Raw genomic sequence first — 13,838 nt, forward strand, 5'->3', positions numbered from 1 at the left:
CAATACAACTATATGCGTATGAAAATAGAAGACAAAGGTTGAATCCTCCATATACCCATGTGTGTGTGTCTCTGTGTGTGTCTCTGTGTGTGTCTCTGTGTGTATCTCTGTGTGTGCGTGTCTCTGTCTGTGTGTGTGTGACTCTGAGTGTGTCTCTGTGTGTGTGTCTCTGTCTGTGTGTGTCTCTCACGATCACTTGTGTTGCGGTCGTTGCATTTCTCTCTTCCAATCGTTCTCTGCCCCCCCCCCCCCCCGTGTCTCGCAGCCGGCTTCCTCTCTCACCTGAAGACGGTCGCTTGCGATCGAAACGTCGTGATCGATTATTTTGTCTACCTACGTGACTTTACCGAAAGAACCAAGAGTAATCATAATAGAGTGTTTACCCTTTCGGCCAATAAAACAGGAGGTGTTAAGATGTTCAAAGACCAAATAGAAACCTTTTGCAAGTAATCAAGTTCGCATTAACCACACCCGGTACTTGTGGTGAACATGCAGACAAAGATGCTCTGATGATATTGGCTTTGACACTGGCAAGACGGTCATTCTGTAGCTGCTCACCCCGAGTTATCACTACCCTTGACGGTGGCATTGTCTTTGTGCTGGTCGCCTTTTGTCGTTCTCTGGTCTGACACTGGTGGTGAGACGAGGCGGCTCTAAAGAAAGCTGTTGCTATATTATTGGTTCTTTCGGTAAAGTCACGTAGAAGGGAAATAAAAATAAATAAATTAGAAATAATGAAATCACATTTAAAAATATTTTTAAACAATTTTTGTTTTATATTTATATTATTTTATTATTTCCATTCTACGTGACTTTACCGAAAGAACCAAGAATATGAATCCCTGCAGTCACGAAAGCTTTAAATCGAAATTTAAAGCTGTTGCTGGTGTCGGCCAATCGATTTCAAAGACGATGAGCACCATCCCTCTACCCAGAGCGTCGCAATTCCCGGGGGAGGAGGGGCAATCGCAACTCTCCACAAGTATGATAATTTTGTTGTTGCTGTCCGTATTGAAGCGGCTGTACGCCGCATGGACCTGAAAACTCAATTCCCCTGTACACGAATAGAGGCTAAGGGGCCGTCCATAAATGACGTCACGCGATTTTGGACGATTTTTGACCCCTCCCCCCTTGTCACACGGCGTCACAAACCGTCAGACCCCCCCTCAAATATGACGTCACAAAGCTCTGCCCCTCCCAATTTTTTTTTTATAAAACATGCTTCAAATCGCTTTCAACTATTGTCATTGTCACATTTATTAAAAAAGTATATTTAATTAAGTAGAACGTGTTGTCTTTTTTTAAAGTTGCGCATTTTGATGTGACGTCACATTTCTCAACACCCCCCCGCCTTGTCACATATCGTCACAAATGTCTGCCCCCCCCCCAGATGCGTGACGTCATTTATGATTGTCCGGCGTCCATTGTCATCGCCCTGTGACGTCACTAACGCCTCCTTTGCGACGTCATAGCGCTGCTTGAACGCCGACGTCATTTCTTGTTCGCGCGCGCGATGACGTCACGCAGCGATATGACGTCACGAACTCGGGGGCTTTCCCCCCGCACCCTTTCTTTTTTTTTTGTGTTCCAGGCATCGCGCACTTTCCAGGCCGCCGCGCACGCTCCGAGTTCGCTGTCGCTCCGAGTTCGCTGTCGTTCGAACCTTTCGCCGGCAACTGCGCGGCACTCAACGGAGTCTCCGCTGTGCGAGGAGGAGGGGGAGCAGCGCGGGTGGCAGGAGCCGAGGCGACGGGTCATGGGAGGGAGCGATAAGAAGCGCCGCGAGGAGCGCGCGGCCCGGCCCGGGGCCCACGACAGGCCTCACTCAGGCGAGACCGGCGCGGGGCAGATGAAGCCGCGCTCGGAGTCTCCCAGAGAGAGGGGGCAGCGCTCGGCGTCTCCTGCTAAACGCAGAGGGCAGCGAGGGCAGCGCTCGGCGTCCCCCAGAGAGAGGAGGCAACGTTCTGCGTCTCCTGCTAAACGCAGGGGACAGCGGTCTGCGTCTCCCAGAGAGAGGGGGCAGCGGTCTGGGTCTCCTGGTAAACAGAGGGGGCAGCGGGGTCAGCGCTCAGCTTCTAGAGAGAAGGGGCAGCGGTCTGGGTCTCCCAGAGAGAGGGGGAAACGCTCTGCGTCTCCTGGTAAACGCAGAGGGCAGCTAGGGCAGCGCTCGGCGTCTCCCAGAGAGAGGGGGCAGCGGTCTGGGTCTCCCAGACAGAGGGGGCAGCGCCCAGAATCCACTGGTAAACCAAGGGGGCAGCGCTCATTGTCTCCAGGGCAGCGCTCAGGGTCTCCTGCCAGACACAGAGGGCAGCCCTCGGTGTCTCCTGTTAGACGCAGAGGGCAGCCCTCAGGATCTCCTGTTAAATACAGAGGGCAGCCCTCGGTGTCTCCTGTTAAACACAGAGGGCAGCGCTCAGGGTCTCCTGTCAAACACAGAGGGCAGCCCTCGGTGTCTCCTGTTAGACGCAGAGGGCAGCCCTCAGGATCTCCTGTTAAACACAGAGGGCAGCCCTCGGTGTCTCCTCTTAGACGCAGAGGGCAGCCCTCAGGATCTCCTGTTAAACACAGAGGGCAGCCCTCGGTGTCTCCTCTTAGACGCAGAAGGCAGCAGTCTGGGTCTCCTAGCGAGAAGGGTCAGCGCCTGGAGTTGACCGGTCGACACAATGGGCAGCGAGGGCAGCGGCTGGGGTCTCGGGAGAAGGGGCAGCTCTCAGCGTCTCCCAGAGGGAGAAGGCGCTCGGAGTCTCCCCAGCACAGGGGTCAGTGGTTGGAATCTCCCAGACACAGAGGGCAGCGCTCACTGTCTCCCAGATGCAGGGGGCAACGTTCAGAGTCTCCTGGAGCAAGAGGGCAGCGTTTGGGAGGAGACCACGGTACTCGTGTGTCTCGCTGGGGGCCCCAGATACGCGAGGGCGAGCGCACCTGGGAGCGCTGGGGCACGAGGCCCCCGGGTTGGAGTGGGCCGGGGTCCCCGTTGCGCGGTGCGGCAGGGGGACAGCGGGAGACATCGGGAGACCCGGGGAGCAGGAGGAGTAAGGGAGATCGGGATGGCAGCAGTGACTCCGTGTCATCGAACGACTCCCGCAACTACGACTCGGGGTCGGGGTCTGGCGGCAGCGTCCGTGGCCGCTCCGGGTCGAGGTCAAGATCGAGGAGCTCGGAGATCGAGAGAGTGCGGCTGCGTGGAGAGGATAAGAAGCGGCAACGCGAGGAGCGAAGGTGAGAGTTGGTGGAAACGGGAGGAGGGTATGGGCGAGGTGGATGAGATAAAGAGTGGAGAGGAATAGGAGCAAGAGGGAGGAACATCGGAGATCGAGGTGGAGAGAAGAATGGGATTACTCTATAAGAGGAATGAAATGTGGAAGGGAATTGGAGTCGGGGGGGGGGGGAAAGGATTGGAGGGCATCGAGGGAATCTGGAGGAATATCGGTGGAGGATGTAGTGGAGTGAAGGAAGGGAAGGGTGGAGGGTGAGAGGGGAATGAAGGTAGATGATAGAAGGGACTATGGAAGCAGTGGATAGGGGAGGTGGAGGAGGATTTTGGGAAGGAAGTTGGTTTTATGGGCCTCAGCCAATGGAATAAGGAATTTCACCACCGGTGCAGATCTGTCGTTGGAGAAAACCACCACCCCCTCCGTTCACGAAAAAATTATACCCAAACGGGCAAATGAGTGGCGATCATCTCCATTGACAGAACCTGAGCCACATTCCGTGTTTGGGGACCAGTGTTGCCACGGGATGACCACTGCTCACTTCTCACAGGGTGATTATGATGAGCTGGCAGGTTACATGATGGACAGTAGCAGAAATCTTATGATAAATTAAAACAAGGAATTACTACGAAACTGTAATAATGATTACACACATCTATGATGAACTGTATGAATGACTACATCGGTTTGAATGCATAAAATACCTGTGCGAATTATTTTTACAGCAGTTCTGTAAATGAATGACCACTCCCTGTTTTTCGATATGTCATAATTCTATCAGCTCTTGACGCTTTGTCTTATCCCGCTGCACTTGTCTATGTACCCCACATCTCCATGTCTCAACCCCCTGCCTGTTGTTTCCAGGCGCCAGAGGGAGCTGGTGAAGGCGCTGGAGACCCCCGAGGAGAAGCGAGCTCGCCGTCTCTCCAAGAAGGAGGCCAAAGAGCGCAAGCGGCGTGAGAAGATGGGTTGGGGCGAGGAGTACATGGGCTACACTAACGCAGACAACCCCTTCGGAGACAACAATCTCCTAGGCACCTTCATCTGGCACAAGGTGGATGAGTGTGGATGCATGTGTGTATGGCCACCCACCCCCTCATGTGCCGTTGCCAGCCTTCATAGGTGCTCGGGCTTGCCCCAAAAATCTGTTAAGGCTATAATGGGATAATTATATTTGGGTTTGTATATATAGATGTGCTCCTCCTTAAGACTGTATGGGAATATGTCTCTATTATGTTTCGGTGTGTATAGATGTGTATGTATATGGAAATGCACGCGAGTGTCGTCTGCGTGTGTCATGCGTGTCCAACTCTTGTCCCATGATCCAGGCGCTGGAGACAAAAGGCATCTCTCACCTGAGCGACAAGGATAAGAAAGAACGCAACAAGGGTATCCAGAAGGAAAACCGCATTGAGCTACAGAAGGTGGGAACTCCTCCTTCACCTAACAAAGACACAGCCCAGATGCACAAACAGACCCTCTGGAGCCAAGGGCCCACGGGGTTGCACATTCAGCAACTTCATTTAATTGCATGTGGCCTGGGTGAACACGAGGCCTACACCTTGGAAATGACCCACGAACGATATTAATCCGTGGATCAGCACCTTAATTGCACAAATGAGGTTTTGGAGGGCAAAATTTTCAAACCTGGAAACACCGTAATAATAATGAGTGTGCTCAATCACTTCTGTCACTGCAAGGGCCTCTTACAGTGGCAGAAGTGAATGAGGTGCGTGCTTGTGTGGCTGCTAAAGGAGTTTGACAGTCGTATTCGGCCCTCAGGAACAGGTTCCCCACCCCTGGCCTCGGCTCGAGACTTGTGCCAATCTGTCTTCACTTCCCTGCGATTATAAAGTCTCACGATTTTATTTAAAAATCGATTATCTGCCCGATTTTACTTTCATTTGTGGTTCGTGCATTTGTTCCTTCATGTCATGAGCTTCAGTGTAACAATGGCATAGTATTTGCATGTATTCTGCATACAATATAAATACATTTCCACGCAATTTCACGCGAGTATCATGAGCGTAATAATATATTTCTATTGATGAATCGGTACGTGCACCCATGGTGGCGAAATGAGCTGGCGCGCAGGAGCTAAGTGGATTGTTGCGTCGCAGCACCGTGATAAATAGCAACGGTTTTGGGAGACATTTAGCGGTGGATTGATCAAGGCCGATGATGATGATGACGACGACGATGGTGTTACTCCCCGGGGCCGCTGCTGCAGGTGAAGCAGCTGAGGCTGGAGCGCGAGCGGGAGCAGGCGCTGCGTGACCAGGAGCTTGAGATGATGCAGCGAGACAAGGAGGCCGAGCACTTCAAGCAGTGGGAGCAGCAGGAGGACAACTTCCACCTGCAGCAGGCCAAGCTACGGTGAGCGCCCACGCACACACACGAGTTAGTACAGGCGTTGATACACTTTCATTTTTAATTACAGAATGCTTTTACACGTGACTGTCACACAGAGTACCAGATATGGAAGAAAAATAAGTAATTAAATATTCACACAATGTATTAAATTACGTATTTTCCTTCCTTATCTGCTGCTCTGTGTGTCAGTCGCGTGTAAAAGCATTCACTAAATAAAAATGAAAGTGTACCAGTGTGCTGTCTTTTTTGGTGCACTTGTACCACATCCACTCGCATGCATACACAGAGACAACCTCCATCCACGTGACGTGTTGAAGGCTCGCTGACAGGTCACTTACGGAGGCTCACGGGGACCCGTGTGCGTGCGTGCGGTTGTGTACAAATGTGCTCGCATACTTGCACTCGTACGTGTGCTCACGTGGACTCTTGCACGCGTCGACTCACCTACCTTGACTGATGCGCCCACCCCTTGACCCCTCATCTCAGATCCAAGATCCGCATCAAGGATGGGCGTGCCAAACCGATCGATCTCCTGGCCAAATATGTGGGCATGGAGGAGGAGGACCTGGCTGTGGAGATGCACGAACCCTACACCTTCCTCAATGGACTCACCGCCTCCGACCTGGAGGACCTTCTGGAAGACATCCGGGTAAGACACAGGGGGAAAAACATGGGAGAAGGGAGGCACGGAGAGGTGAAGGGAGATACTGGGAGGTACGGATAGATGGAGACGCAGGGAGGTGAAGGGAGATGTATGTATGTACCCGAGTTCGAGTCCCGCTAACGGCCTACACGAGTGACGATCATCTGAACCGTTTCTGGGCCTCCCCTAGGTCGACTCAGCCTCAAATGAGTACCTGGTGCGGTGTGTAAACATTGCCACGAGGGAGACGAAGGGGCCGGGCTTGGTGTTGACCACCCACCCCCTCGTGTGCCGTGCCGGCCTTCGTAGGTGCTCGCTAACAGCACTTGCCCCACCAGTATGTTAAACCTATACTGGGGGTTTTTGTATGTACATATGTGCGTGCATCTATGTGCAGGTGTACATTGAGCTAGAGCAGGGCAAGAACGTGGACTTCTGGAAGGACATGACGATCATCACAGAGGACGAACTGGGAAAACTCCGCAAGAAACAATCGGAGGGCACAGGGCCTGGTACAGAATTACCATTCACCTTTCTGTCCACACACAGCTCACCACATACCCCTGACTCACTACGTAGCTTTCACTATTCACCCACTCACTTAACCAGACACATGCTTTCACTCACCCACCCACCACTCACCAGTAATACATTGACTCACATGCTCTTTCACCGCTCACTCTCCCATCTACTTAACCACACCACTTATACATGAACTTGCCCTATAACTTCAATCTGTAGTCACTCATCCATACATCCACTAAATCATTCATCCACTCACTCAGTCACTCCAGAATCAGAATATGTATTTATACTAGATGAATCCGATGAGCTATCAAGCTCTTTTTCACAGATGTCCTCCTTAAGGCCCAGTCTCACTCTCTTCTTTCATATCACCCTCCAAACCCCCTGTGTTTCCATCTCTCTAATCAGAACCCTGACCCAAACCCCAAACACAACCTGAACCCTACGCCAAGACTTTACTCTAACCCTGGGTTTTAACCAAACTCCAATGCCTCACTCCATAATGCTAACTCGAATCCTGACTCTTTCCCTAACATTCCTCCAACTCTTACCCCTAAACTCCCAAACCCGTCATTAGCTCTAACTCCACAAACCTAAACCCTATTGTAAACTTCAAATGTTCCCGCAACTCTTTTCCACAAACCCCCTTACCTTTGCTTTTTAAGAAGCTGGGTCAGGTGACACGGGTATTCTAACTTCCTGGGTTCTGACCTGAGGATGCCTGATGCAATCTCAAATGAAACATCCTTCAGCTTCACTCTGAGCAGAAATGATAACAATTGGTGTGTTGTTGCGCACGTGACAAATTCATTTGTTTGGCTACGTCATGTGGTGGATTATTTTCACGTAAAAAATTTGGTGAAGTCTCACCCAAAAATCAATTATGAATCCCCAAGCCTTTGTTGATTTCTCAACCCTTTTCCCCTCTCGCTTCCCCTTCTCCCTCGCCAAACCGCGGCACCACCCCCACTCCCGCCCCCCGCTCGCAGTGGACCGCCGCGAGGGCATCAACCCTTCGGTGGCGGGCGACGTCTCGGCCGTGTTCAAGGGCAAGACGTACGCACAGCTCACAGCGCTGAACCAGCAGATCACGGGCAAGATCGTCGCGGGGGGCACCACGCTCGACATCGGCTACTGGGAGGGGCTGCTGCAGCAGCTGCGCGCGTATACGGCGCGCGCGCGACTCCGTGAGCGCCACCAGGACATCCTGCGGCTCAAGCTGTTCCGCTTGAAGCAGGAGCAGGGCGTGCAGAGCCAGCCCCTCTTCCCCATCATGCGTGGCGGTGGTGGCAGGGGGGAGGGCGGACTGCAGCAGAGTGCAGGGGCGCTGTTGCCAGGGTACGTGGGGTTGGGGGGTGGTGTGTGTGGGCATGTGGTTGTTATGATGTGTCTGGGGAGTGGTCGTGTAGCGGTTAACGCACTGTGCTACGAACCCGGCGACCAGCGTTCGATTCCAGCTCATGGCTAATAACAGTGACGATTATCTGAACTGGTCCTAGGCCTCCCCTAGGTCGACCCAGCCTAACATTTGTACCTGATAAGTGTGTAAACATTGCCACTGGGGAGATAGAGGTGGCCGAGCGTGGTGCTGTGTTGGCCTTCATAGGTGCTTGCTAGCAGCACTTCCCCCAACAGTCTGTGAAGGCTGTTATGATGTGTGGGGGTACCTGGTGTGTGGAGGTGTGGTGTGGGGTCTGTGAAGGTATGGGGACGTGTGAGGATGTGTTTTGGTTTGTGGGCCGTTCCGGAGTATGTGGGGCAGCCTGGGTCCTATTGTTGTGTGCGGACTGACGCGACATGTGATAAAAATGTTTAACCACACCCCTTGCCCTGCTTGGCCCCCAGCCATATACAGATGTTTTGTGAAGCCAGAGTTGCACGGTTTGATTGTAGCTTAGGTCGGGAAATAGCCAATGGAAAACCACCCGTACTGCGAGGGCCCCACGCTGGTCTAGCTTGTATATGTCAGTGATAAAAGGGTAATAATTCATTCATTCATTTCGTACTTGCGTGTTCATGTACTGGAGGTAATAGTCACGTGGTTGATACGATGCATTCACTCCATATGTATCGTCACTTATACATGCCAGTGACATTGCTATAGAGTGTGGAGGTGGTACCCACACGCCCAGGCGCTGTTACTTAAAGAGGGTGGGGCATTTAAATCCTCATAGCAGGTCCCACGCCAACCACACTACACAACTGACACGCGCAGGTTCACACAGGATACGTATAACGATCGCGCAGCCCGCGTTCACGTGTTTGAAATTCCCACGCATGTTCCCCCCCCTCGCCCTCCCAGACCCTCATCAGCTGCGACTCCATCGAGCGCCGCCACCAACAACGAGGAGGAGGAGGACGACAACGAGGAGGACGAAGCCGGCAAGAGCGGGGAAGGGGCGGGCACGGCGGGGGACTCGGTGCTGACGGAGGCCGATCTGGTTCGGCAGAGCTGCGAGGAATACGAGGCCGGGCGCTACAGCCCCACGCTGCTGCCGCCCGACGAGCTGCCCGTGGAGGCGCACGTCATGGAGGCGGACGAGGACAACCAGCGCCTCTACCTGGCGCGCAAACAGCTCCAGGAGACCGGTGCGTCACCGCGGGAAGCGGTGTTGCGCGAGAGAGGGGAGGGAGGGACACCATGTCTTGCGGGAGGAGATAGGCTATGGGCCAGGGCGGAAATCGGTAGCGTCAAATGTTTGTAAAAATTTTGTTGTACCAATTTATTTACATGGCAAATAAGAGTAAGTTGCTTGATAACGCCACGTATCTACACTCTAGGGGGCAGCACTGTCCAACAAGGACGACTGCAGATAAAAAACAATGTTAATTGCGTGTCAGTCAAATGTATTTTGTTTTGTGCAACTGGAATTTAGCCAAATGAAGGGATCAGAGGTTAAGTGGTGTAACGACTGAGACACCAAGCCACCTCTGTATTTATGTCTTTAATATTTACATGTATTTCAACACCCCACTCCCTCCTGCATCTTTCTCCATGTCTCCCTTCACTCTGTCTCCCCTCACACTCATCTCATAATCAATCCCCGTCTCCCTTCTCTTCCCCCTCTCCACCTCGCTGGCCATCTGCTTTCTTCTTTCCCCCATCTTTTCCTGCCTCCTCACTTTTCCCGCAGGTTCAGCTGAAGACACAGCGGAAGATGCATTCGAGCGCCGTGCGCGCGAGGGAATGGGCACGGACGAGGCGCGCTTCAGTGTCGAGGTGCCCCTCACGGACAAGCTCTACCTGTGGTCGGACAAGTACCGCCCCCGCAAGCCGCGCTTCTTCAACCGCGTGCACACGGGCTTCGAGTGGAACAAGTACAACCAAACGCATTACGACTTCGACAACCCGCCGCCCAAGATCGTACAGGGCTACAAGTTCAACATCTTCTACCCGGACCTCATCGACAAGAAATCGACGCCGCAGTACTTCCTGGAGTCGAGCGACGGCGACCGCGAGTTTGCGACGCTGCGCTTCCACGCGGGGCCGCCCTACGAGGACATCGCCTTCAAGATTGTGAGCCGCGAGTGGGAGTACTCCCACCGCCACGGGTTCCGCTGCCAGTTCGCCAACAGTATCTTCCAGCTGTGGTTCCACTTTAAGAGGTACCGCTACCGGCGGTGATCAAACTGCTGGCGGTGGACTTTGTATATGGGGCACGTATATTCACATGGAGCTGCAAATAATCCCCCGTGTAGCCTGCATACACTGCAGGGGCAAGTGCTGTTGGCGAGAAATTATTGTCGCCGGGAGGGCCATAGTGTGCTCTCCTAGCTTTGGTTTCATTTCCAGGCAACAGGACCGGGTGGAGATTTGTGTACGGTCGCGTATGTACGTGGACTTGTGTATGCGCACGTGTGCATGTACAGCATTTTTGTCAATCAACTGCTGGATGACCGCCTCCCCCCGCACCATGTGGGTATTGAGAGTTGACTGTACTTTGCCATGCTGGTCATTGCGGATTGGTGAAGTAGGGATGCATAGATGTGGGAGCAAACTTCAGAACAATAGATTTTGCTGAACTGCCCTCTGCTGCCCACAATGCAGCAGCATATTACTGCCTGGCGTTTATGGACACCCACCAAAACACTATCCAGGCTCACTTCTATTGAGCTCCCAAGATAGGGCGCATTCTGGAAATGCATAGGCACATACACAAAGATTTCACGTGCAGCCTTTAAGCATGCACTCAGTGCTGTCATGGTGTATATCCACTGATCCAATCTCCCACTTGCCCACCTATTCACACTCACCCACAACGACCTATCCACCTTACAAAATCACCCAACCAACCTGACCACCCATCCAGTGTTGCTCACCAGTACACTTACCTGAACAGCCCACTCCTGCACAATGCTGGTGTAAATGAGGGTTGAATGACAGTCATTTTTGGTAACTTTGTTCTGACTTGAATATATTTTGTAAAATTTGGGTTTTGTAATAAATTGTTTGTGACCCCCATATGACCTCTTAAAACTTGACAGCCGCAACTCACCAATTGATGCGCATCTTAACAGTGCTGTGCTGATGGTGTACTTTGCTTGTGAACAAAATTAACTTTTTAAGTCTGGTGGACTGTGGGCAGTAAATGATGAAACACGTCTATTTCATGTAAATATAAATGTTATTTAAAATAACAATTGTAACCCCTTCCACACCTTGCTGGTGAGGCCCGGAGAAGTCAAAATCAGTGAAGGCCTTACCATCTACAAATGCTGCTGAGAAATGTCATTCCAGGAGACTGATAGGCTGAGGGACTAATCTTTCACCACTGTTAGCCTTGGTTGTGAATGAAAGGGAGGTTCCTGGGTTCATACACACGTGTATGTCCACCATGCATTCATACCACATGTACAAACACCGACCAACGTCAGTGCCTCACATGAGGAACGAATGCATGAGATGCGTCGAGTGGTGATGGGCCGAGACTGAGGGTTGTGGTGGAATAGTGCTGCTGGAGAGTTCAGCTGGCACGTGTATGTGGTTGCCAGGGTTGTTTGCGTACCTGCGAGTGGAAGGTGGCGATAGCTGTAAGTGTGAGATGTAACTTGTAAGCTAAGGCCTGAAATATTCACAACTATACAGCCCTGCAATGTTTGCACAGCTACACACATCCACCCACACCTCCTACGCACAACAGGTCCGAGTTTGTCCTGTGGTTGCCACGCCTCCAACCCTCCCCCTCTCGTGATTTGGTTTTACCACATCTCCATGTTCCGTCTGAAACATTCTATGCATCCAGTGTCACATGACCTGACCCTCGAGATCACAAGATTCTACACACCTGGGGCACATGACCATTCCCACTTTGTTGGGGTCAAGTGCGGTGGGGGCAACTCATGTGGCCCAGGTGGATAGGACCCAACCTCGCCTCCAATTAGCAGGGTTGGCTACGTACGGTGCAAAAGAAGTGCAGCATACACGTGACCCAGTGCAGTCATGCGATTACAGGGTGGGGTTCACATGACCTAGGTGGGTGTCGTCATGCGACCCATCTGGGCAGAGGGTCATGTGACGCAGGTGAATGGGGTGATGCTGCAAGGCGACCGAGCAACAAGAACGCGCGCGAAGAGACCTGTTCACCTGTTTAATCCACAGCACCATTTTGAAGAGAACACACAAGACATTAAATCACGTGACACCGTTGGGCAAAACCACAAGACCCCCAGCTGCAGTGGCCGATCGTGTAAGAACACCTTCAATGGAGGACGACACAACCCAAAAACAAAATGGGTGGGCCTGTATGTTGTCGAGGAATTCATTATATAGAGGGAACGATGGATGGGTCATGAGCCTGGATATTCACAGGGTCAGAGTCAAAAGCACGGATGCTTTGGGAAATTACGTTCAAGACATGTGGGCAACAGAGGATAATGAGCAACTTTCCTTAGTGGAGAAAAGCCAGTGGTCAACGTGATACTGTTGTGAGTCACGAGTGTCGTCACTACAACGCTAAGTCAATTGAAAGTTGTTTTTCTTCCTAACTGAATCTTCAAGCTCATGTGGGATAGCACAGCAACAGTGACCCTTTATACACGTGCAGAAAAAAAAGGTTTAGAGTTATCCTTCAAAGCTAGTCTTTTACCTCCGCAGGTTTAAAAATGGTTTTACTACCGACATCGTGATGTCACGCTCGCTGGTGTAAAACCACCACGTTCAGTTAAACCACCCTGTGGTTCACCCAACTGATAATAATGGTAACAATTTTTTTTAAACACGCGACATCACCATGCAGAATTTGGAAATTACTTGATGCGATTTGATGTAAACAGGAAGAGACCAGCAAAAGCGAGCTAATGGAAGGACGGCACACTTTTTTTTGACTTACGACTTACAATGTTACAAAATGAAGTATAACTTACAGGAATACAATAAGAAGATGCTTTATCTGGAACAGATGAACATATACCACTTGCACTTTATTGCAATTGCACTTTCATAAAAACTACGGAATCACGCAGCCTCATTCGGGCGGCTTTGTCAGGCGATGAGAGATGTAAGAACAATTCCACTCAGGATCCATTACGTGGCAAATAAAACTGGCAATACCAATTTTAATTATATTTTGCAAAGTTTTTGGAGATTGTAAAACAGTTCATGTTAAAAGGGGCCAGCGTAGCTGCTGAAGAGCCGTTTAATGTTTTGGGTTGTGTCAGCCTTGAAGGGAAAATGCACATTACACCCATCTTGATATCTACACAGAAAACGAATGGATGAACTTCACTCAAGTTGTTTTAAACCATCGGCCACATAATCCATCGAAACATAGGTTTCAAAGCCAACAAAGATTGCGGTTTTACAACCACAAGACCTTGATTTTATAACAATGTGACCCAAGACTCAGATTCACACTGCTCAAGACCCTCTCGACCAGTGGTTCTCAAACTGCGTTGGCCCACGGACCACTCAGCCGATGCAAACATTCCTGTGAACCACCCAGACCCAGGGCAAACACGTTCACTTATCTCTAAATACCAATACAGGAGGATTCATATTATTCGAATTAACAGTTCGGTTTCTTATTTGGGGGGGGGGGGGGGCATTTAAAGTATAACCGTTGTCATTATTCCCGGATCAACCTGCA

At 51.3% G+C, this 13,838-nt stretch overlaps 1 protein-coding gene across 2 annotated transcripts; it reads left to right on the top strand.

Annotated features, from left to right (window-relative positions):
- The first annotated feature begins 1,570 nt into the window (after positions 1-1,570).
- Positions 1,571-11,209, top strand: CACTIN (cactin, spliceosome C complex subunit). 2 transcript variants are annotated; one of them, XM_078885538.1, is made up of 9 exons: positions 1,571-3,219; positions 4,077-4,266; positions 4,541-4,636; positions 5,443-5,588; positions 6,072-6,234; positions 6,626-6,740; positions 7,743-8,091; positions 9,056-9,342; positions 9,888-11,209. In XM_078885538.1, the coding sequence occupies exons 1-9, from the start codon at positions 1,757-1,759 to the stop codon at positions 10,376-10,378; spliced, it is 3,300 nt and encodes a 1,099-aa protein (XP_078741664.1). In that variant the 5' UTR covers positions 1,571-1,756; the 3' UTR covers positions 10,379-11,209. The 2 variants fall into 2 exon arrangements, with proteins under 2 accessions (XP_078741664.1, XP_078741671.1); XM_078885545.1 differs by having other exon boundaries at positions 9,894-11,209.
- Positions 11,210-13,838: the final 2,629 nt, after the last annotated feature.

This window comes from Lampetra fluviatilis, chromosome 3, assembly GCF_964198595.1.
Source record: "Lampetra fluviatilis chromosome 3, kcLamFluv1.1, whole genome shotgun sequence".
NCBI lineage: Eukaryota > Metazoa > Chordata > Hyperoartia > Petromyzontiformes > Petromyzontidae > Lampetra > Lampetra fluviatilis.